Source organism: Geotrypetes seraphini, chromosome 2, assembly GCF_902459505.1.
Source record: "Geotrypetes seraphini chromosome 2, aGeoSer1.1, whole genome shotgun sequence".
In the NCBI taxonomy this organism is placed as follows: domain Eukaryota; kingdom Metazoa; phylum Chordata; class Amphibia; order Gymnophiona; family Dermophiidae; genus Geotrypetes; species Geotrypetes seraphini.
In genome coordinates this window covers 304,290,580-304,316,751 of record NC_047085.1, presented here as the reverse complement: position 1 = coordinate 304,316,751, position 26,172 = coordinate 304,290,580, and the positions used below count along the sequence as shown (strand labels likewise).

At 43.7% G+C, this 26,172-nt stretch overlaps 1 protein-coding gene across 1 annotated transcript in view; it reads right to left on the bottom strand.

Moving 5' to 3' along the window:
• TRIOBP (TRIO and F-actin binding protein) overlaps positions 1-26,172 on the bottom strand; it is a 287,725-nt gene that overhangs the window by 237,184 nt on the left and 24,369 nt on the right. The window contains exon 3 of the mRNA XM_033929925.1: positions 1,274-1,410. Coding sequence (XP_033785816.1) covers positions 1,274-1,410 — 137 coding nt within the window. The remainder of the gene's footprint in view (positions 1-1,273; positions 1,411-26,172) is intronic.

The window sequence follows — 26,172 nt, the reverse complement described above, 5'->3', positions numbered from 1 at the left end:
GCACTGTGCGGACCGCACAGACACCCTAGTGTCCCATGTCATTAGAGATTAGCTTCATTTAAAGAGGTGACAATCAGTGTTGTACGTAAGTAAAAGTTTTGTTACTTTTTTTGGTAAAGTAGTACAGAATGTAAAAGAGGCCCTTAGTTATATTAAAAGCAAAGTGGATTGAATTGTAGAGCAAAAAATTTGTTGGGCTAAAAATGGTAATGATAGTTGCATTCATTGTAGTTGCGATACTGTTATCTTTACTCAAAAAGTGCTATTCCCCTCCCTTTTATAAAACCGCGATAGCAGTTTTTAGGTTCAAATCATTTTTATTGATGCAAACACAGCAAATACAACACCAGTGCACCCCAAAGGTGCATCATATACAATAATAGAACAAGCATATACAATAAAAGAGTAACATCAACCAAACTCCCTCCCCTTCCTTCTCTACATAGGGCAAGTGAGATTAATGAGGGTGGAAAAGAACTCCAAAGCCCTGTACTCTTATGAACCCCAAAAATGTCACACCACCCCTTCCCCCCACCTGAACCATTTATCTTATCTTTGACTAAATTGCCAGAACCTTCAATACACCCCATTTCCCTTTCTCAAACACTCCCTCTCTTCCCCCCAATGATACTCTCCACCCCGCAGTTTTTAGCACAGGCCAGCGCACTGAATGCTCTACGCTGCTTCCGACACTGTATAATTATCATGAGCAGCGCAAAGCATTCAGTGCGCCAGCCTGCGCTATAAAACGCTACTGCGGTTTTGTAAAAGGGGAGGTATATTAGGCAATAACCTTTTTTTGCTTTTTCTTAAGTAATTTTTTTAATGTATTTTTCACTATACTTTTACTTAAGTATTAAAATATGCATTTATTTTTACTTACATGCTTTGCTCTAGTATTTTTAACAACACTGGTCTAGTCTAGTCTTCGGTTTATAAACCGGATCATCTCGTAACAGAGCTCGACTCGGTTCACAAATAATTAAAGACCAGAATACATAAAAATGAGAACATGAAAAAGAGAATGTTAAAGTGCTATCAATTCGTTAGTTCAGTAGGTAAGCCATTTAGATATTGTGTTTAGATATAGCAGAGTTTTTAGAACTTTGCGAAATTGTTGTAGCTGACCTATCAGTCTAACAGAGTCAGGAAGTCTGTTCCAAGTTTCTACCAGTTTGAAAGCAAAGGATTGGCTAAGGTGCTCCCTCTCCTTTCTCTGTTGATAACTGGGATTTAGAGGTGATGTCCCCTGATGTACTGCTCTTGTACCCACCTGTCTGGCTGTTCCTCTAAGCCCTGGAAGATGTACAGTTCACACTGGGGGGCTAGAATGCACAGAGGGTCCTGGACCTCAGATGCACTGGCCACATCGTAGTATAAAGGTTCCAAAATGTCATGGTCCTCTGGGTGCTGTGGGAGCAATAAGATCATAATGGGATGATTTCTTTTTTTTTTTTTTTAATTCTTTATTAATTTTCAAACTACAAATGCGCCATAAATGATTCACATATATGTACATTGTATAATAAGCGCAGCACACTTTCAAATATTACTACAACAAAGAAATTTCCCCCTCCCTCCCAGCTAATATACAAACAAATAAATCCAACCTTCATGAAACCATTCATAAAATCATAAAATTCCCTTCCCTTCCCTCCCCCCCCCCCCAGGTGATGGGATGATTTCTAAGCACCGAAGTCTTAGCCCTCTGCCTCACCCATGGCATTCTCTGCATAATGAGAGCAGCTAAAGTAGGAAAAAGATGAAGTTGTCCAAGGGGAAACCAGTCTCACACACTTACCACACAAAGGCTAGGAAACACAAACATATATGCTCTAGAACCACGAGATAACAATAGATTTTAATATATCTTATGCCGTCATTCTTTTTCTATCCTGTGTTCTCCACTTCATGAAATTATTGATTCTTATAGTCTTTCATGCAGTCTTCATTCTTCATAGCATGCTTTTTTACTTAATTAAATTAGAGTTTATGTACCACCAAATCATCACACTGACTTCAGAGCGGTTTACAAAAACAAATACAATTTTACTTATAAAATGGCCAAAAGTCTAATCAGGTACTTTAAGTAATTTCCCTCTCTGTCCCAGTGATCTCACAATCTAACTGTAGTACCCAATGAAAGGAATAAACAATTATTATCATACATATCAGGCATAGATTACTTCTTTCCCCTCTGTCACAACTATGTTTGGATATAATACACTTTTGCCTTCAGTTAAGCTGGACCGCACTTTTATATGGACAGCTGAGGGGAGATATGAATGAAGTCTACAAAATCCTGAGTGGAGTAGAACAGATACAAGTGGATCGATTTTTCACTCCATCAAAAATTACAGACTAGTGGACACTCGATGAAGCTACAGGGAAATACTTTTAAAACCAATAGGAGGAAATATTTTTCCACTCAGAGAATAGTTAAGCTCTGGAACGCATTGCCAGAGGTTGTGGTAAGAGCGGATAGCGTAGCTGGTTTTAAGAAAGGTTTGGACAAGTTCCTGGAGGAAAAGTCCATAGTCTGTTATTGAGAAAGACATGGGGGAAGTCACTGCTTGCCCTGTATCGGTAGTATGGAATATTGCTACTCCTTGGGTTTTGGCCAGGTACTAGTAACCTGGACTGGCCACTAGGCTAGTGGGCTTGATAGACCACTGGTCTGACTCAGTAAGGCTGTTCTTATCCTATATAATAATACCCTTAGCGCGCATACGCACTTCAATTTTCGTGGCTCCATGTATCTGTAGCTCCGTGGCCGGCAGAAAAATTGTAAAGCGTGCAGCGCATGCGCGTTCGGCATGTGCGCACGTTCAGCGTGTGCGCGCATGACGATTTGCTACGAGTGGCAGTTTAACCTAATCCAGAAGAGGGCACTGTGTGCCGGTTGCTCTTCCCAACACAACGCGTGATTTAAAACAAAAAAAAGTTAGGATGGGGCATGATAATTGACAGGGAGAAAGATTGAAAGAAAAAAAACAAAATAGACGGGACATTGACAGACTGACACACTGAAAGATAGGTAGGTGGGAGTGAAAGACACAGACAGAAGGACAGGGGGCCAGGGAGAGAGATTGAAAGAAAGAAAAAACAGACAGCGGACAAGGAGAGAGAGACACACAGAAAAAAAGACAGACAGACAGCGGCCAAGAAGAGAGACAGCAAAAAAAGAAAGACAGACAGAAAGCGGCCAAGGAGAGAGAAAGAAAGAAAGACAGACACACACATCTATACTAGCACCCATTAATGTAACCGGCTTAAAGACTAGTGTTCACATATTCTTATGACCTCCTTACCACTGAACCATCATTCCATAACTTTAGAAAGCTATTCAAGACTTGCCCCCTCTTCTATTAAACTGTGCTAGCAATTTTTAGCGCAGAGAGCCATGCTGAATGGCCTGCACTGCTCCTGATGCTCACAGGAACTCTATGATCGTCGGGAGCAGCGCAGGCCATTCAGCACAGTTTAATAGAAGAGGCCCTTGGTTATTTCAGTATACTATTTAGCACCCTCAGTGACTCATTTTCTTCCCCTTCCTCTCCAGGACATGCTTAATTTGAATGACCTGTGTTCTTTCCTTGTGTGTTTTTTCTCTTTCTCTATCCTTTTTAATTCATTTGTAAGCTGCTTAGCAGCACTATTGCACAATGGTCTGTATATCAAGTTTTTCTAGTAAATAAATAAATATATTGCACAACGCAATAGATTCAAGCTATTTGGTTCTCTTCTTTGGAAGAGGAAAACATTAAAGGGCAAATTCTATAAATGCAGCCTGATTGTAGGCAGCGATAGGTGTCCTACCGCTGTCTAATCAGCCAATCAGGACACATGTTTTCTAAAAGAAAATACCCGAGGCAGGCCACCTAAATTGTAGGCAACTGTCACAGGTGCAGGGATGTGTCTAGGGATGCTTAAGCTTGCCCAAGGCATGAATTCGCCCAGAAGTGGCCTTAGTCGCGCTTCAGCGGCCCTAGGCGTCTCCCTAGAGCTGCAATAGATGCCTGAAATGTAGGTCAGCATAATGCTGGCCTACATTTCAAATAGACATGGCTGCTAAACTTATCACAGCAAGGAAATCTCTATACCACGATCAGCTGAGCAGCTGCAGCAAGGAACCCCCGAACCCCACCGCAAGTCAGCCAGCATGAGGGATGCCCACTTCCTCCCCCCACCACTCCCGAACTCCCCCACACTGTCTATGGCAGGAGAGATGCCCACTCCCTCCTGCTGGAACCCCCAAAAGAACTCCCGGCAGGGGGGATGCCCACTCCCTCATGCCGGCAATCCCCTCAATTTCCCTAGCAGGAGGGATGCCCACTCACTCCTGCTGGCACCCCCTCCTGAACACATGACTTCCCCATGGCTTTAGGTATCGGCCGATCAGAGACTTAGGCTACTCCCAATGCATCCCAGAATGCACTGGTAAGGAGGCCTAAGACTCCAGTTGGCCCAGGTGCCTAAGGCCCCCCTATGCACTGTCCTGAGGGTGAATGCCTCCCTCCAGCCAGACCTTCATTTTAAAAGGTACAGGGGGGAGTGAGGGGTGGTCTTCTTTTTAGGGGGGGATGCCGAGTGAAGTTTCCAGGTAGGGTGGAGGGCCATGGAAGAGGGGATGGCCAGGGGATGCTTCGGGGGTAGTGGCAGTAGAAATCGGGCACTCCTCCTGCCATGGACATTCAGGGGGGGCTTCGGGGGTTCCAGCAGGAGGGAGTGGGCATCCCTCCTGCTGGCCAACTTGCGGGGGGAAGGGTTCCCTGCCACTGCTGCTCAGCTGATAACAGGAAGGAGATTCTTTTTCCACGATCAGCTCAGCAGCAACAAGATTCTCTAAATGGCACCTGTGATATGGACACTAGTTAGAGAATCGGGGTGGTTAGGCGGGGTTAGGCGTCTGTCCATTAGGACAGATACAATTCTGTCCAGGACGCCGTGTGTGATTCTCAAAAGCCGCTTAGAAAAAAATTTTTCCTACTAACATTTTGCAATCTCTTTATCGACTCAAATCCTTCATATCACAATGTTCCAATTATCTTAATTTAATAAGAACATTTATATTCTACTTAACAAAAATAGTTCAAGGTGAATTGCAATTCAATTTAGCTTTATAACAATAAATTCCAATACACATTTATACAGTGTCCCAATAAAAAATCAACTCCTTTAAATATCTATCAATCAATCACATTTATAATCAAAATTAAAACATATAGGCCCTCTTTTATGAAGCCGCTTTAGGCTTTTTTATCACCAGCTGTAGTGTTATTAGGTCTAACGCTCATAGGAATTCTATGAGCGTCAGAGCTTTTACCACCACAGCAGGCGATAAAAAAAGCCTAGCGCGGCTTCATAAAAGGGGAGGGGGATGACTTTAAAAACAAAAGGTACATATCTAGTATCATCTTTGCTCAAATGTTTTAGACCTCCTCGAGGGCCGCAATCCGGTCAGGTTTTCAGAATTTCCCCAATGAATATGCATGAGATCTATTAGCATACAAGGAAAGAAGTGCCTTCCAATAGATCTCACGCATATTCATTGGGGAAATCCTGAAAACCCGACTGGATTGCGGCCCTCGAGGAGGGACTTTGACACCCCTGGTCTAGACCAAGCCAACAGAGAAAATATGCAATTATGATATGCCACCAATTTTTATATGGAACAATTCCTGAATTTTTAAGGGCTTAATGTCAGAGTACCAAACTTCTAGATCAGGGGTGTCCAATCTTTTCGCTTCCCTGGGCCGCATTGGCCAAAAAAAAATGTTTCTGGGGCTGCACATATGTGCAAACACTGCAGCAAGACAGAGGAGGGAGTCGGCAAGACGTTAAACACCAGGGGGCAGCAGAGGAAAACACTGCATCGCCCTCGACCAGGGCCGCACAAAATACTTCATGGGGCCTGGTCTACATCTTTGCGCTCTGAAAGTTAATCACTGTTGAAAACGAAGGCTAACCCAAAATATGTGGAGACGGAGGTCATGACTATTATATGTGCAGGGGTTAAGTTGTGGAGTGGCCTGATTGGTCAAATCTGAAAATTTAGAGATAGGAGTTCATTTAGGAAAATGCTGAAAACACAATTATATGTAGATGCATTTCTTTGAGAAATTGATCCTATGTAAGGACTGAATCTGTTTGTCTTGTTTTTTATAACTTTTAATTTTTATTGAATTTAACATACTTTACAAGCATAACTACTTGGTTTAGAAATACAGAATCATGTTCCAAAAGAAAAACATCATTAAACATTACAATATTTAAAATAAATATTATTATGAAACTTAACTCATCCTTAGACCTCAATTAGGAGGAGGAAAAAAAACAACAAAGATATTATAGGGAGTAATATTACAATAATACAAAGAAAAAGGTAAAGACTTAAACGCTACAACCCGGCAATTCCTTTAAGCTACACTCCCTCCACTAGATAAACCCTTGAGATCTAAAAAGGAACGTAGATGATTTGGTGTAACGAACACATATTTCAGACCCCCAAACTTAATAACACATTTGCATGGATAAGCTAGCAAAAAAGTAGCACCTAGCTTCCTTGTCTCTTCTCTCATGCCCAAAAACATTTTTCGTCTTTCCTGGGTTGTTCTAGTTACATCATGGTATAACCATAAACGTCTGTTGGGTCGGAGTCGATGTGAGCAGCGGCAATTGACCCGCTCTCACACTCCCCTTCCTCTTCGTATGAGGCGTTCCAATAGTGTAAGTATCTGGTTCAAATAATTGAAAAGTTGAAGAAAAAAACGCTAAGCCTGTCGAGCACAGCTAGATAGCGTCCGCCATCTTGGATTCCTCCCCCCCCCCCCCCTGTTTGTCTTGTTTTAACCTTGTTTTGAATTGTATAATATTTTATGTATGTAACCATTTGTAAACCGCTTTTGGAATAAAATGGTATATAAATTTTAAAAATAAATAAATAAAATAAATTCAATTATACAATTTAACGCCATCACACCTCATCTACCTGTTTTATTGTACTCTGTAACTTACATTCTATCAGATGCCATTTCGAGTACAACACATTCGATTCACTGATTTCTTAAATTATTCATAACAAAACTAGAATATTGTAACATTACTTATCTGGACTATTCATGAGCAGAGCTTAAAAAGCTTCAAACGCTTCAAAACACAGTCATTAGACTGCTATGTCACATCCACAAATACGACCACATCTCCCCATTACTGCAATCCCATTACTGGCTCCCTGTCGAACAGCGTATATTATATAAGGTATTATTTCTCACTTTTAAAGCACATCGGACTGGTTTTCCTGATTATTTAGCATCTTTAGCCATTCCTTATACTCCTGTCTGTCTACTATGTTCCATAAACAATCACTGTTTAGTCTTGCCAAGTCCTAAACATGCACATTTAGAACCCACTAGACAATGCGCTTTTTATTTTGCTGCTCTTCGTCTTTGGAATTCTCTTCCTCTCAACATACGGTGTGAATTATCTTTAAAGTATTTCAGAGTTTTGCTGAAAACTTGGCTTTTCAGCAAAGCATATAAGTTAAAATTTGAGCCAGCTTAAGTTTGTTTGGTTCGTGATTAGTGCTTTCTTTCCTCCTTTTTTTCTCTTAGAGACTCTTCTGACTGTCATAATCCACTCGTACTTCTATTTTTAAGTTTGACCGAGTGAGTGCTTTCCTGTTATCATTGTAGTTCTTTTCAACTTTCCATTTTTATTTTATTGTAAACTGCTGAGATCTGTTGTGTATAGTCCAGCCAGTATAGCAAATCTTAAATAAACCATAAACCGTAAACCACCTGCAGATATCTTTGGAGTAACCCAGACTTTAAAGGGCATCTAAAATCTTTATAGGAAGCCTGGCACCTTAAATCATTTGGCAATGAATTCCAGAACTCTGGGCCCCTTCCCCAAGTAGTTTCCCAGAAGTTAATTTGTCTGATTTAGGAATCTGTAAGCGAAACTTCTCTACAGAACTTGGCACTCATAGTGTAATGTAACATATTTGCTCACGTATGCTGGGGCTAAACCAAATAAATCTTAAAAGTAAACACTAAGGGGCTCATATCGAAAGAGAAAAATGTCCAAAAACCGGCTTAAGTCGGCACTTGGACAATCATCAGCCAAAAACGTCCAAGTGCCAATAATAAAACCGGGTTTTGGACATTTTTTAAAACAACCTAGGCCTTCACAGTGCTGCTGAACGACCATAGCTAAACAGGGCATGTCAGGAGAAGTGTCGAGGGCGGGATTTGGGCAGGACGTGGGCAAGCTTAGACTTAGTCGTACTGCATGTATAAATGAAAGTTATACAGCACAGGATCGACGGAACTTGGACATTTTGACTTAGACCATTTAAAACATGGTCTGTCACAAACCCCCCCCACCTAAAATAACCAGATAAGCACTGCAAACACATAATACAGACCCCCACACACTACCCCAGTGATCACTGACCCCCCCTAAAAATATTAATCACAACTTGAAAATTGTGCCTCCAGAACATTATCACCTGTCAGCCTGGCATAGGAAAGCCTAGTCGTGCTGCACAGAGGCGTCTTAAGTCGTCTTGGGGGTGGGTTAGGCACCCATGGAGAGGAGGACCCTTGCCCAAAAGCCCCTGTAATCACTGCATTGATATTGAAACATGTGCACTCCCGTATACACCCCTAAAACCCTTTTATACTGGCATATAAGTGGCTCCTGCAGCCATAAGGGCTATTGGGGTGGTAGATAAGTGGGTCTAGGGGATTCTGGAGGTGGTATGAGGGGCTCATCATGACCTATAAGGGAGCTGTAGGGCAGAGAAGACATTGCACCCTTTTTGTGAAATTCACAGCAGTGCCCTATAATGTACCCCACTATTTAGGTGGCATGTCTGGGTGTGCAGTCCATCACTTTGCAGACCCCTCCCATGTCCAACAGGGCTTGTTCTAGGCATTTTTGACTTGGATGAAAAGTTGGACGGAAATGTGGTATAAAGATGGAAGATTTAGCAACTTGGACGATCACATATGCAGGACGTATAGTTAGACGATTTTCAAAACGAAAAAAAATGTGAACGTATTTTTCGAAAATGTGTCCTAAGCTGTTTTTTACTTTGCGACTTGGATGAAAACGGACTTAGACGTTCCCTTCGATTATGCCCCTCCACCAGTTTAAACATGATTTGCTGCTTTTTTTCTTTTTTTTTGTTCTTCTGTTTTTTTCCTTTTCTTCTTCTGCATGATTTGCACCCTAATCAAGAGACAGGGCTATATATATTTGATTAGATTTCACTATCTGTTCTTTTCTCTCCAAAATCAACCTAGCTGGGTGCAGCCCTCTCGCATCCAATGGCGTATTAAGTGTGGGGGGGAAGGGCGGTATGCCCCGGGCACAGTCTTCCTAAGGGCGCAGCACCCCTCCTCCTCTCCACCCTTCCGCTCCTCTCCTTGCCACACACATGCGCTCCTTGCCTTCCCCGTACCTATTTTACTTATCCAGCGTGAGATTGCTGCCCACTTCGGCACCGGCGCTGTTTCTGATGTCACTTCTGGGACCCGTGCCTAGGAAGTAACGTCAAAGGGCGAGCAGACACCGACATAGGCATGCTGCTCACACCAGAGAAGTTGAAAAGGGATGGGGGCACGCGTGGCAGGGGGTGAGGGAGGATCACCACTCACCCTCACTACGCCACTGCTCACGTCTCCCTCAATCAACCTATAGCTTTCTCCAGCAACTCCCAAAATCCTCCCAAGCTCTTCCTGTACACAAGAACATAAGAAAAACCATGCTGAAACAAACCAAGGTCCATCAAGCCCAGTATCCTATCTCCAGTCTGGGTCACAAATACCCAACAGATTCGGAGATGAGAAAACGGCTCTCCTAAGTCTACCTAGCAAATCATTTTTTTATAGACTCAGCTTCTCATGCGAGAACATTGGTACCTAAATGTAAATATGATTTGTGCACTACAATGATAGAATATTATTTATTTATTTGGATTTATTCACCACCTTTTCATGAAGTGATTCACCCAAAAACAGTTTACAATACACTAAATAGCAATCAGGAACTCTTAAGTGTTTTCCCAATCTATCCCGGTAGACTCACTATCTAACTGTGGTAGCATTTATACATGTGATTAATATGTGTATGTGCGAAAGAGCTAGTTGGGTGCTAAGTGGTATTCTATAACTGATGCATGTAACTTGCGTAACACGTAAAAAGAAGAGGGGTGCACATGGGCATAGGCAGGACTTCCATTTACAAAAGTAATTTAGAGAATACTGCAAGTTACACACTAAGGGCTCCTTTTATCAAGGTGCATTATGAGAGTTAGCGCGTCGGACATTTCATCACGCGCTAACCCCCGCGGCACACCAAAAACCTAACGCCTCGTCAATGCGTTAACCGCCTATCACAGCTTGATAAAAGGAGCCCTAAAACATGTAGATGTGTGCATTTGCTCCTGCTAGTAACATAGAATAAGTAGTCCCACCTAAATGTAGGCACACACTGGCAAATTCTATATAGTCCACCTAAAAGTTAGGTGCCTAAGTCAGCACGCCCAGCCGATGTAGGCACCTAATTTAAATTGATTAATTGGCGCTGATATTGGCACTAAACACTTCATAACTGGATGTAATTGAAAAGTTAGGTGCCTAACTCAAAAAACATGATTCTACAAAAAGTAGGCGCCTAGTCCACAGCAGCTACCTAAAAGTGGGCACGGTTACGGGTGTATCACGGGCATGTTTATGAGTTAGGCACCTAACTTAAGTGCCGGTATTTAGGCGAATAAAACCCTGGCATAAATAGGGTGCGCCTAAAATTAGGATGCATGATTTTATAAGTGCGCTAAACTTTTATAGAATTGCATTTAGCGCCACAGTAGTTGGCGAAGATTTTTTAAAGCACCCTTTATAGAATCAAGCTTATAGATGCCAACTTACCCTAGTATTCTGTAATGGAATCTTGACACCCAGATGCCATTATAGCATTAGTACTCAATATGCTGAATTTAGGCGCCTAATTTGACGCCCTGTTACAGAATTTGCCCCCTCAGATTCCAGGAACTTGGCCAAACCTCTTTTGAATCCCGCTTTGCTGGTCACCTTGACCACAACCTCTGGTAACACATTATGCACTCAGTTAAAAAAAAAAAAGTTATTTCTACAATTTGATTATAATCAGCTGTTTATTAATTTTATGGACAGTGTTCCCTTTTTTTTTTTTAGCATTTAACCTTTCAAATAACTGTTCCCTATTTAACTCCACTCATGATTTTATAAATGCTTTCTTCAGAAGGGAGTTGTTTTACTCACTTTATTATTTTCACTAATCTTCCCTAAACATTTTTGAGATGGGACAACTGGAACAGCACACAGAGACCTATACAGAGGAATAATGATATTCTCTGATTGTTCTCCATTAGAGAATGACCGGCGCATAAGATGAACTCCATATTTTAAGTGTATTTTGAGGAAAAAAAAGTATGTCCTATAAACCAGCAAATACGGTAATTTATCTTAAAGTTTTTGATTTAAATTTTGAACAACAGGATACTGAGATTAGTACCAGGTCTTAGTTTTCAATTTTAGGTTTGTACTTAACTTAAGCTGCAAGTTGATAGAGAACGAGAGAACCGAGATTTGGTGTTAATCTAGTTTCCAGCTATCCAGCGTTCAGCTATCAACTTGCAGTTTAAATACAAACCTAAAATTGAAAACTAAGAACTAGTACTAATCTCAATATCCTGTTCAAAATTTAAATCAAAAACTTTAAGATAAATTATTTTAAAAAGTTGTTTTTTTTTAAGACTAATGATAGCTCACATAAGGCTGACCAGACACGAGTCTTCTAACATCTGGCAGTTGTGAGCACTTGAAGTGCTTTTTTCTCCCAGTTCATACAGTTTGATAATAAGATTACTTGGAAGGCATCACCCCATGAGTTTCTGTACAAGTAATGGTTATTAGTGGATGTTGTTACCTGCAATGCTAATGTCAGGTAAAGAAACAGGAGTACCCCTGCCACAGTGCACTGGGATGTTAAGTTGCAATGATTGAAACATAACAGGAACAGACATAAATCTCCTTCTGTTACCCTTCAGGGCTATTATCATTGATATTTGAGAGACATGGACCAGTATGAGGCACTATGTACACTTATTAAATAGTTTTCATAATCTCTCTTTTCCAGAAGAAAAGGGACATGCAAAGAACTTCTAACAATTTCTGTGGTGAGGAAGCAAGGCCTAGAGCGGGTAATCGTGTCAGACAGGATTCACTGGGCTGAGAGTATATCGTAATACACTTTGAAACTGGATATTCTGCAGCAGACACACATGCATACAACGAGGAATTGCACCTTCTCTTGCTTTCCCTTGGCTTGTGGGGTCTCTGATAAATGTCCCCGATTCTCACACCCCTGCCATAACTAAAAATATCAACAGAGGTCAGAATCTGCAATGCAGTGTAATCAAACTAGGCAATCCCTATTAGAGAGTTGCGCAGGGACAGAAATCCCACCCATCCCCGCCCGTCCCCACCAGGATTCTCTCCGTCCCCACCCGTCCATGCCAGGATCCTCTCCGTCCCCACCCATCCCTGCTAGGAATTACCTCCATTCCCGCCCATCCCCATAAAAAGCAGCAATTACTTCTGACAGGATCATCAATTCCACAGTTTCTTTTGTGTTTGCGCTGCTGTTTTCCTTGTGGAATCTCTTTGGTGGATCCCTTTTTTTGTTTTCTATTCAGGTAATTAACTTATAAACCCCCTCTTTTACTAAGGCTGATGTATCCATTATATTATATGGATGAACCCTGCTTCCAAAGCCTTCCATCCCCGTGGGAGTCCCATTAGCTAGAGGGGGGTCTCCATGGGAGTCCCGTGGGCCAGAGGGGGTCCCCATGGGAGTCCCGTGGGTTAGGGGGGATTCCCGCAATCCCCGTTCCCGTGCAGACCTCTAATCCCTATGCCATACAATATTCCTCCCTCTTGATAAGCTTTCTATCTTACATATCTCCCCCTTCAAGGCTGCTATCCTGGGTGCTCTGTATTCAAACACTTTTTTTTTCTAAAATAATATTGCTGAACCTCTATTTCCAATGATGCCAGACTCCCATTATAATCTGTAGTTTTATGTAACAGTCTCTGTGCAGTGTCATATCTGTTTTTGCTCTGACATGGCATCACAGAGGGCACTAGGACCAACTGCTCTGAGTCATGCTCACCCTGTCATAAGCCCCCAGGCCTACCGCTGTGCATAAGAGACCAGCATTAGCTGCATATCAAGCTGGTACGGTCCTGGCTGTCATCGTGATCTGGCCTCCATTGTCCTGCTGTGCTCTGGGGATGTGGAGTGCTGTCACAACTGCCACAGTGCAAGGGGATGAGCCAGAGAAGCTGTAATCTTACCTAGACTGAGCTGGAAGCCTCATAAATATTTCAGCAGTTCTATCTGGCACCTCACAAGGTAAAACAACAGCTTTCAGCCTGGAGACAAAGCGGAGAGGAAACCTCCAGTACACATGACACCTGTAGCTTGGGCATGGCTTTGTATGATGATGATGATGGGAGGAGGGTGGTGAAAGAACTCTGAACCCTATAGTAAGTCTGCTCCTTCAATTATTTTACAAAGCAATTTTTTTTTTTTACTTTCCAAGGGTCAGATTATGGTGAAGAAAAAAAGCTCCCTTCCCAGAAGTGAATATAAGAATAGGAAGGGCTTCCAATTATATGTAAAACAAAACTTGAATCCTCGACAAAGCACACACAGGTAGTATCTGACTTCCAAAGATTAATTGTTCTTTCTTTTTAAAGGTTGAGGTCTCAATGTTATTTTATGAGGATATTTTAAAATCCTGCTTAATGCACATGTTTCAACTTCCTAAAACGCACACTGAACTGAACTCTTGAATACAGAACACAGTGAATCTGACCTTTCTGTTGAGGAGAATAGGGGGCCTGGGCAATCGCTTTGAAAATTCTAAGGCATTCTTGGCCAATGGGAAAAAGATTCAGGGCTCCAAAGAAAACTGATTGGATGACAGGAGGAACTTGTGCAGTAGGACATACCTAGAGCTAAGCATGAAATGAGGAGGAGGGACACATGGTATGTTCTGGCTAGGCATTCAGGTTAGGGTGGTTATTATGCCCCTCCCATTATCATTAAAGTATTAAGCCTTCTCATTTAGAAAGAGGGATTGGAACGGACACAGAGACTTGAGCTTTGGAATCCACATAGCTATACACAATTAGGAGGCACTCAGAGCCACTGATAGAAATTCAGATCTGGGAGGCAGTGGTGGCCATATAGGGAAATCAGTGGTTGATGATAGTAAAGGGGAGGGGGGCACAGGAAGTAGCTGTGGCAGCGAGGCCATATTAAGAGAGAGGGACGAGGGTGGACAGGAAGTAGTGATAGAGGCATGTCCTGGGTCTTTTTTCAATTATGTCAGCGTGGGATAGAAAGAGGAAGTGCACGCCATCTCCAAAGTTAAGGCAGTCTAGACAATTGCTCAGGTCACATAATGGAAGAACAGCCCTAGATGGGAATACAACGCTGTCCTGGTCTTTTGTTGATCCAAGACTTGCAGTCTTACTGCTGTCAGTAAATGGATGGAAAGTTTTGAAATGGTCCCGGTTCAAATATCAGAAACAGACCATTCTGTCCCTAATGACCTATAAGTACCCGTTCAACCTAAGCAGAGCTGCCAAGTTCCCCAGTTCCAGGAGGGAGATTTAGGCTAGATCAGGGATTTCTATCAATCCTACCTTGGTATATTATGGAGCCTGCAGAGCTGATTTTGGTGGATAGAATCAGGGATTACAAATACCACTTACAAATACCACTCTTTTGGGATGTAAGTTCAAAACCAGGACTGATTATAAAGTCTTACTCCAGGAACTGATAATTTGGTAGCTTTGCTTAAGAGAGAGAAAGACTTTCTTCTAAATCAAGGCCAATGTACATAGGTGCTCCATATAAGAGGCTTCGGGAGGCTAAACCTCCCCAGCCCCAAGCGCTAACTTCCATTCCTTGCTCGAGTCTACAGCGGGAAGACCACATCAGAAGGGTAATCTTTATTTATTTATTCAATTTTCTATACTGTTCTCGGAGGGGAGCTCAGAACGGTTTACATGAATTTATTCAGGTATTCAAGCATTTTCCCCTGTTTATCCTGGCAGGCTCCCAATCTATCTAATATACATGGGGCATTGGGAGACCAAGTGACCTGCCCAAGGTCACAAGGAGCAGCGCGTGTCAGAATCCACAACCTCAGGGTACTGAGGCTGCAGCTCCAACTCCTGCGCCACACTCTCAGACATAGTATGGTAGGACAAAGCATAGCAAACATTGTCTGACAGGGATGGCAAAACATAGTTAACAAAGCATGGTGAAACATAATATGTTGGGAGACAGCAGACTTGAGAGAGACTTGGGTGTGCTGGTGGATGCATCACTGAAGCCATCTGCACAGTGCGCAGCAGCCTCGAAAAAAGCCAACAGGATTCTGGGCATCATAAAGAGGGGCATAACAACCAGGACGCGGGAAGTCATCATGCCATTGTATCGAGCGATGGTGCGTCCACATCTGGAATACTGCGTTCAGTATTGGTCGCCGCACCTCAAGAAGGACATGGCGGTACTTGAGAGAGTCCAAAGGAGAGCAACGAAACTGGTAAAAGGGCTGGAACACTGCCCATACGCCGAGAGGTTGGATAGGCTGGGGTTCTTCTCTCTGGAAAAAAGGAGGCTCAGGGGAGATATGATAGAGACCTTCAAGATCATGAGGGGCATAGAGAGGGTGGATAGGGACAGATTCTTCAGGCTGAAGGGGTCAACAGGCATGAGGGGGCATTCAGAGAAACTGAAGGGAGATAGGTTCAGAACAAATGCAAGGAAGTTTTTTTTCACACAAAGGGTCGTGGACACTTGGAATGCGCTACCGGAGGAAGTGATCAGGCAGAGTACGGTACAGGGATTTAAACAGGGATTGGACGGATTCCTGAGGGATAAAGGGATCGTGAGATACTGAGGGAGGAGCTGGGATGTAACACAAGTATAGAAAGCTAACCAGGTAATAAGTATAGAAACCCAACAGGTCGTGCATGTGCAAGACCGGAGGGTTAGGACTACGATGGGATGATAGGACTTCAATGAGAAACCAAGGTGGCAAGGGAGCCCCTTCTGGTGATTCAGACAGGTCGTGACCTGTTTGGGCCGCCGCGGGAGCGGACTGCCGGGCAGGATGGACCTATGGTCTGACCCGGCGGAGGCACTGCTTATGTTCTTATGACAAACATGGTATGGTGAAAAACAGTATGGTGAGCATAGTATTACAAAGCATGAGTAACATAGTATGACACGACTTGGCAAAATTGGTAAGGCAAGCATGTGTGATGAAATATAGCATAGAAGACATGGAACAGCAAACATTGTGTGATGACATGGCATGAGAGATTGAAGCATGGCAGACAGTGTGGCAAACATAATATGGTAAATATGGCGTATAGTATAATCTTCTCTGCCGTTCTCTGTCATTATATTAGAGTCTTCAAACTTTCAAAACATAAAAGAACAAGAGGGCATTTGGAAAAGTTGGAAGGGGACAGATTCAAAACAAATGCTAGGAAGTTTTTCTTTACCCAACGTGTGGTGGACACCTGGAATGCACTTCCAGAGGGCGTAATAGGACAGAGTACGGTACTGGAGTTCAAGAAAGGATTGGACAATTTCCTGCTAGAAAAAGGGATAGAGGGGTATAGATAGAGGGCTACTGCACAGGTCCTGGACCTGTTGGCCTGCCGCGTGAGCGGACTGCTGGGCACGATGGACCTCGGGTCTGACCCAGTGGAGGCATTGCTTATGTTCTTATATCCCTGACTCTGAAGAATGTAAAAAAAAAAAAAAATTAAATCATGTGCAGGGCCAGAGTAATTTGTGCACTGCTGCCAACTCTACTTGGCTTCTTCCTCCTCCTCCTCCCTCCCCAAAACGGAGCCTCTGGAGTTGGGGAGGCAGTGGCAGGAAACAGAAGAGAAGATTACCCTTCCAATTTGCTCTTCCCACCACAGACTCGGGCAGGCAGTGACCTGACGGAGGTATCAGTGAGTTAGTGAAGGGGTTTGGAGAGAGAGAAAGATAGATGGTGATTATGCAGTGAAGGGATGATGGTGAGAGATGGGACTCAAGGAAAGAAAGAGAAGGACTATGGAGGGAGGGAAGAGAGAAAGAAGGGCAACACAGCCCAAGGATTTTATCTTAGACCACCATAACCCATATCACTATGCCCCAGCCTTGCCCCACTTTAGCCTCCCCAAACATCTGAGTCACCAATTGCCTATACCAATGAATAACTAACTATCTTCATAATCAATCCAAGATTTATTTTAAATCAGCTGTACTCTGTTCTGTCTATTAGCAGTAAGGGAAGAATTCTATGACAGTGTGCCTATATACAGATACCAAGAGAGCACCTATGTGTTACCTGTTCTATAAGGGAAAGTAGGCATCTCCTTTCCTTTATAGCACTTGGCGGCACAATAAACTCCGGGCCGTGGCTAGAGAGCACCCGGAAATGTGTGCATGTTGATGTGATGGTATCATGTGTTTGCGTGATGTCATTATGTCAACGTCTGCACATGTGCAAAGACCCTCCAGACAGGGCCCTGAGCCGCCAGTGGGGGTTGCTGGAGCAGGAGAGGCACGGAGAAGAGGAGAGGCACCGGTGTGGAGAAGAGGTGTGGGTACTGGCTGACTGCCTACAGAACGTGCCCCTCGCTGTGAAAGGCATATCTTGTAGGCAGTCAGCCAGCGCCTCTCCTCCTCGCCAGTGTCTCGTGGCAAAATCAGAGCCTCAGGCTCCTCCCTAGATGCATCAGGAAGGGTGCTAGGGCTCTGATTGGCCCGGACATTCTATTGGCGGAGCTGAGGTTGTAACACTAACCACTGCACCACACACACCCCTCCACTTTCCTCCCTTCCTTTTCTTGAAACTTAAATTTTTGGAATCACAACAAATCATGTCAAATACATAATCTCATAAAACAACGAAACCAATGAAAGAACAAACTAAATTCTAGTGAAAATTTTTTTCTTGACTTTCTTAAACCAGATAATACTGACAGGAACAAGGCTGTTTGCTCGGAACCGACAGTAAAGTGCAGCTAAAGCAAAGAAGTGTTGCTAAAACTTTATCCCTGACGCAGAGGGCGGATAAATTTGTCCTGCGAAATGTAGGCCTCGTCGGAAGACAGAAAATATAAAGTAACCACTTCGGTTTCAAAAAGAGCAAAGCTATAAGCTAAGGGGCTCATAATTTAAAAAAAAAAAAAAAAGTCTAAAAAGTAGCCTAAATGGGTACTTAGACGATCAAAAAGCCTGATCATCCAAGTACCCATAATCAAAGCTTAGGCTTTTCCCCTGCCTCTAAATGCATGGAGCGAAAAGAGGCATTTTTAGAGGAGGAGAAAGGGCGGGAGGTGGGCCGACCTAGATATAGGCGTACAGCAGGTATAACCAAAAGTTTAGGCAGGTTGCCTAGTCGGCACTTATATGTTCTAACTTAGACCAAGTCAAAACAGGTATAAATGCCGAAAAAGGGCCTGCTGAGCTGATGGCAGCAGGCGTGATCAGCTCAGCGGCCCGGCAATCTACCCCCCCACCACCACAACCATCGCAGCAGGAGAGATGGATCAGATCCCCTGCCATGATGCGATCACCCCTCTACCCGAACTGCTGCAGTTTGTGGCAGTTTGGGTAGAGGGGTGATCGCATTGCGGCAGGGGAGATAGCCAATCTCTCCTGCCATGATGCATCACCCCCCCCCCCCGACAAGATTGGCCAAACAGACGGGTCCCAAGCCCTCCTGGCTAGGCAACCCCCTTGCCCCCCACCCCCACTAAGATACGGGCAGGATGGCCTGCCGGACGGACGGGCTTGGGACCCGTCTGTTCGGCCAACTTTTACAGGTACGGGGAGGGAGATTGGGGGTGGGTTGAGGGGTCGGCGGAGGGGGTCTCATGGGTCGGCAGGGGGGCCGATCGGGGGTTCAGGGGGGCAATCGTGGGAGAGGGGTGCGTCGAGGGCAGTTGGGCTTGTGATCTCTTCTGCCCATATCTTAGTGGGGGTGGGGGGTAGGGGGGCCGCCTGGCCAGGAGGGTTTGGGCTCCCTTCTAGCCCGATCGTAATCGGCGGGGGAGGGGTCACGGCTCGCTGGTGAAGGATGGCTTGGGCTCCCTCTTGCCCCGATCTTGCCGGGGGGAGGGGTCACGGCTCGCCGGGGCAAGAGGGCTTGGGCTCCCTCTTGACCTGATCTTGTTGGGGGGGGGGATGCGGCTTGCCGGGGCAAGAGGGCTTGGGCTCCCTCTTGCCCCGATCTCGTCGAGGCGGGGTATCGCAACTCGCCAGGGCAGGAGGGCTTGGGCTTCCTCCTGCCCCGATCTTGTTGGGGGAGGGGGGGTGGATTCTGTAACCGGTGTTGTTTTTGACAGACACCGGTTACAGAATCCAGCTTTTAGGCAAAGGACTGGCTTCTCCTTTGCCTAAAAGTTCTTGTGTTGGGCGTTTGGGACTTAGGCTTTTTTGGGTTGATTATATGTTGTTAGTGTAGACCAGTGGTTCCCAAACGCCTAGACTACCACTATGTCTACAGCAGTGGTTCCCAAACCTGTCCTGGGGGACCCCCAGCCAGTCAGGTTTTCAGGATCCAGGACAGGTTTGGGAACCACTGGTGTAGACATAGTGGTAGTCTAGGCGTTTAAACAGCTGACCGTAGAGGCAGGCCATTATAAAAAAAAAAAAAACACCTCCTTTTGGACGTTTTTTTTGAGAATGGACATTTTCCCTGCTTCTACTTTCAACATTTAGGGCCTTAGGCCAAAAGGGGACTTAAACGTTTTTTTTTATTATGCCCCTCCACATACTTTGATTTTGAGAGAAAGCATGAAGTATTAAGTCAATTTATGAAGTGCTTAATTAGTTGAGATTTTTTGGCACATAAGCACAAGCACTTTAAGTATTTTCCAATTCCTATTCTTGAGAAATATTGAAGCATTGCAGCTGAGAGTGTGGAGGAGTGTGTGGCGCAGTGGTTGAAGCTACAGCCTCAGCACCCTGGGGTTGTGGGTTCAAATCCCGCGCTGCTCCTTGTGACCCTAGGCAAGTTACTTAATCCTCCATAGCCCCAGGTACGTTAGATAGATTGTGAGACCACCGGGACAGATAGGGAAAATGCTTGAGTACCTGATTGTAAACCGCTTAGATAACCTTGATAGGCGGTATATAAAATCCTAATAAACTTAAAAAAAAAAAAAAAAGAGTATTAAATGAAATGAAAATCGTTTACAGCATTAAAGCAGCATGAATGAAAAGTATTTACTAAATGAATTGAGCTGAAAGTATTAATTGAAATCGCTTACAGCAATGAAGCAACCTCAATGAATTGAGCTGAATAGTATCAAATGAAAACTGTTTACAGCACTGAAGCACCTTTTTGAAATACTTAAAGTACTAACGCACTTAAAAGTACTATTTGCTGCCGGTCCTGAGTATTCAGCTGAATTGTAGTTCCTTTTAATAGTTTTTTTAGAGACTCCTTAGTTAGTTATGAGATTGTAATAAAAATTTAATGAAATATTAAAATTTGATGAATTGTTTAAGAGTTAGGTTAGATTAAATAAGAAGATACTAATAAGGAAATTAATTTATGAATTATTAATAAAGCAATTAATTAAGTAAATGAATTGATAGTTTAAATAATGGTAGGAAGGACGGGTTCAAGCCTGTGATGTCATCAGGAGTAGAGAAAAAATTATTTCTTCTCTTGGAAGAAATTCCAGTATGAGATAAATTACTCCATTTTCTGAGGCTTGTTCCTGTCAGTATTATCTGGTTTAAGAAAGTCAAGAAAAAATTTTCTCTACAATTTAGTTTGTTCTTTCATTGGTTTTGTTGTTTTATAATTAACTATTTAATTAACCATTTAGAGTTGTAGATTTATTGTTGAAATACATAATCTCTGCATTAACATCACCAATTCATGCGTTCTTCTCATATTGGCTTTTTTAGGTTCCCATACTGGATCCCTTCTTCCCCAGCCCCTACAAGAACCTTCTTTTACCCTCTTCCTCCCCCCCCTCCAGATTCCATTCTCTCCATATAAATTTATAGTGCTAAACAACTATCTTACAGCTTTGCATACTGCACATACCATTCAACCTCTCCCATATTTCCCAGTGGTGATTTATTTAATGACCCTTCCGTGCCCCTATTCTGCACATCACACTCATCCTTTGGATTTTATCCACCAACTCTGCTTTTGTGGGTGGATTCTCTTGTTTCCATCTTGAGTGCAAGTAAACTTCTTGCTGCAAGCAGGCAATATGCTACTAATTTGTTCACTTTTATAGTAACATAGTAAATGACAGCAGATAAAGGGATTGGGACTTGTATACCACCTTTTTGTAGTTATACAACCACACTCAAATCAGTTTAAATACAGGCACTTCAAACATTTTCCCTATCTGTCCCGGTGGGCTCACAATCTATCTAATGTACCTGGGGCAGTGGAGGATTAAGTGGGGGATGCACTAAAGTCAGTGATCGTCGCTAAACCTGTTTTCACAGCTTTAGCGACGATTGCTGTTACCGACCCGATGCACAAAACGGCCCACTGTGTGTTTTTCCCCCTCAATTGCCCATTTTCTGATCCATCCATACAAATTAACTAAAAGTTAATAGCAACCAAAGATAGGCCTGCTATTTATCCAGCCCAATTTGGCCGCTAACTTAGCTTGTCAACACTGAATATTGCTGCTTAATATGCAATATAGTCTGCTAACTTTTAACTGCTAACCATGAATATTCAGCAGAGATCATCGGTTAGCTCGCACTGAATATTTGGAGTTAGCCTGTTTTTTTTTTTTGTAAATATCTTTATTATCAATTGCAACGGAAACATAGAACCAGAAAGGGGGAATGCAGATAAAAGCATAACAGCCAGGGAAATCGACAAGCGAAAGAACATGACAACGTACGAGTCATAGTACAAAAAAAAAAACCCTCGAATGAATGCCCAACACAATTGACATTTTAAGTAGCATAAAACCCCCAAGCAAACACAAGCAAACCCCTGAGATCGTCACTGAGGAGGTCTCATTATTGAACCATTCTCCGCTGGTCTGGAGTTAGCCTGTTAAACACTATTTAACCAGTTAATGTCCATTTCTGGCTGGTTAAATACCATATATATTTGAATATAAACCAAGATTTTTGGGCCCAAAAATGGGGGTCTCGGTTTATATTCAAGTTCCCAATTGGTGACCATCACTTTTGTTCTCCTGGCCTGACTTGATGATCAGTGGTGCTGCTGTTCACTCCCAATGCCTGGCATTTCTATCCTCGGCAAACCCCCTTGCCCTGATGACTAAACTCTACCATCCTCAACAAACTCAACCCTCCCCCCGATGACAGGTGCTACTTTCATCTACAAACCCATCTTCCCCGATGACCGGCGCTGCTATCTTCCCCTGCCCAGCTGGCATTACACTTACCAAAGAAGCTGACACTAAGGTTATAGGCTGGTGTGAGGCCTTGAGCTTCTGTGCATGATCAATGCCTGCCAGCTCCTGCCCTCTCTGAAAATTTTGGAGAGGGTAGGAGCTGACAAGCCTTGAGCCATGCGTAATGCCAGCTGGGCAGGGGAAGATGGCAGCTCCAGTCATAGGGGAAGAAGGGTTTGTGCTGAAAAATAGCACTAGTCAACAGGGGAGTGGGGTTTGTGATGGAAAATGGTGCCGGTCATTGGGGGAGAAGACTGGGTTTGTGGGGGGCTGGGTTTGAGAAGGTCAATGAGGATATGAAATAGGATTATGTAGAAGAATCTTCCTAAACTATACAGTGTAAAGGAAGCTGCCTTGTTATTATTACTCTTGCATGGCTTATTTAGGATGCCCATTTAACATACTCCTAGGAAGTTGCCCTTTGGTCTCCTATACTCGCTCCTTTCCTTTCCACACCAGTTCTTTTTCTCCTCCCAGCCCCAATGGCAGCCCAGTATAGGAGACTACTCATGCTACACTGGAGTAAAGAGTTGGATAGGTTTGTCTTCCGCTGGCAGGCCACTGAGGTCACACCATTATCACCCAAATTTCTAATCTTAGTTTATGTTCGAGTATGGCTTTTTTCCCCCTTTTTGGAGGGGGGAAATGGTAACCTCGGTTTATATTCAGATCAGTTTATATTCGAGTATATACGGTAGCTTTGAATATAGAGGGTGAGGGGGGATACACCAAGGAGAGAAGACCCTCCCATACCTTTGTCTGTTGGAAGGAGGGGGGTGCTGGGGGTCCATGGCAGGAGGGAGTAGGCATTCCTCTTGCCATTTCCGCTGCTGCGGGGGGGAGGGGTCGTCAGTTTGCAGTGCCGATACATTGGGGAGGACCATCATCGGTGGTGGTGTGTGCCTTTTTTCTTTTTTTTAATAGGGCAAATATTGTGCGCATGTAACATGCACGGCAAAGGTAAATTCTCCAGGAAAAATACTGCTACAGATACTTCAAAAGAAACTCCAAAAAAGCAGTCAAAGTCAATAGGTTCTCTAAGGGGGACAAATCTGCCCAAACAAGCACTTGAGCCTCAATAATTGAATAAATTAATTATGTTTAAATTTAATATGTGAAATGGGGTGTCCTCAGTGTGTAAGGTCAGCGTAGGGAGAATAATCTCCAGCGCTTGAAATAATAAGGCACAGATTAGCCAACCCATGCCCACACACCATCATTGGCATATAATGATGGTATGTAACATGCACAGCATCTGTGCCCATTAAAAATAAAAAAAAGTTTTCCTGCCCTAAATATATAAATCAACTATGAGGTAGGGTACTATAACTCCAACAGTGAAGGAGATGAGGAAGATAAATGCTATAATACAGAGAACTCACTCCAACGTATCAAATTATCCCAAAAAAGACTTAGGGCTCCTTTTACAAAGGTGAGTTAGGGCTTTAACACGTGGAATAGCACACGCTGAATTGCCATACGCGCTAGGCCTTAACGCCAACATTGAGCTGGCGTTAGTTCTAAAAGCGTAGCGCGGGTTTAACGCACGCTAAAATCCTGCGTGCGCTAAAAATGCTAGCGCACCTTAGTAAAAGGAGCTCTTAATCAATGCACTCAGAGAAGTGGAGCTCTATTGGTCCCTGGGAGAGCAGGAGAATCGGGGCCAATAAATTTAAAAAAAACCCAGTAAAAATGGTCACCAAACGCATGCGCAGACCATCTACAGGGAAAGCAGATGGTCTGCGCATGTGTCAGGATTGCACATTAGCAATCCGTGCAGTCGGAGGGGGGCATTCCTCCGATCGCCCTCATTTTAATTTTTTTTATTCCGTGAATTGGTCGGGCCTGCACGGATCGGTCACGGAATGGACACGGAGAATCAGGTAAGTGACTCTAGCCCATAGTGTTTAACCTGTAAATAAGCATAAGCATGGGTCTTAATTGCTGGGCATTCCATAATTGGTCAAGAGATCAAACCTGCCCTTCAGCATCTATCACTTCAATGGGAGTAAAACCCAGATGTCACAATCCATCCTCCTTTTTCTGGAGCTATATGGTAACCCTCTGGAATCAATTTCCAGCACAGGTGGCAGGAATTCAACCCATGACAGAAGAAATCCAGTTTGCTTAAGATAGTGTTTCTCATGTCGGTCCTGGAGTACTCCCTTGCCTGTCAGGTTTTCAGAATATCCACAATGAATATGTATGAAGAGATTTGCATACAATGGAGGCAGTGTATACAAATCAATCTCATACTTATTCATTGTGGATATCCTGAAAATCTGAGTGGCAAAGGGGGTACTCCAGGACAGTCTTTGGAAACACAGTCTTAAGACACACCAAAAGCTTTCAAGGAGTGGAGGAGTGGCCTAGTGGTTAGAGCAGCTGCCTCAGCACCGATTCATAGACAACCCCGCGAAAGACAAAGGCGCACGCCGACAACTGAGCGCAAGACGGAGGCACGTGCCGAAGAAAATTACAGTTTTTAGGGGTTCCGACGGGGGGTTTTGTTGGGGAGCCCCCCAGTTTACTTAATAGAGATCGCGCCGGCGTTGTGGGGGGTTTGGGGGGTTGTAACCCTCCACATTTTACTGTAAACTTAACTTTTTCCCTAAAAACAGGGAAAAAGTGAAGTTTTCAGTAAAATGTGGGGGGTTACAACCCCCCAAACCCCCCACAACGCCCCCACAATGTGGCGCGATCTCTATTAAGTATAGTGGGGGGGTTCCCCCCATACCCCCCCTGTTGGAGCCCTAAAAACAGTAATTTTCTGCGGCGCACGCCTCCGTGCTGCGCTCAATTGTCTGCGCGCGCCTTTGTCCTGGCGCGCTTTTGACCTGACACCCTCAGCACCTTGAGGTTGTGAGTTCAATTCCCCATGCAGAGCCTTGTGACTCTGGGCAAGTCACAATACTTCATTGTCACAGGTACAAAATAAGTCTCTGTCTAAAAAATATGTAAGCTGCGGGGAATCGCCCGCAGGACTCGGCGGTATGGGGTGACACCACTAGGATCCATGGGCTAGAGGTCACGCTGAGCCCGGAAGTAAGAGACACTCCCCCCCAACCGCAGCATACTAGCTCGCCGCAGGCACCAGGCGCGTCCATAGAGGCAGTCCTGGTAGCCCAGGAGGCTGGTTCATCAGCCAGCTATGTTATGGATCTATCAAAAGACTTTTTGAGTCTGGAGAGAGATACTGCGGCTGGAACATTAAGGAAAAGGGAGGCACAACAAGACTTGATACCCACAACTTTGGCAGGTGAGACTTCTTTCTCTTCCTTTTTGGTTGAAAACCCCACTGAAATTACAATGGAGTCTCTTTGGGACTTAGTAGTTAAATTAGGAAACTCATTGAATCCACAAATTAAAGTACTGGAAATGAAAATTGATAAGCAGGAACAAGAACTGACTCAATTGCAATCAGAAATGACTTCAGTTAAAACCATCTCAGAAAAAAATGAAAGTGAAATAGTAGGGGTTAAACAAGTACAAGAAACTGTGATTAGAGATAGTACAAACATCAGGATGAAACTGGAAATGATTGAAAATGGCCAATGAGCCAATAATTTGCGGTTCCTAAACTTCCCTAGGATTTCTTCTATGTCTCCTAGGGAAA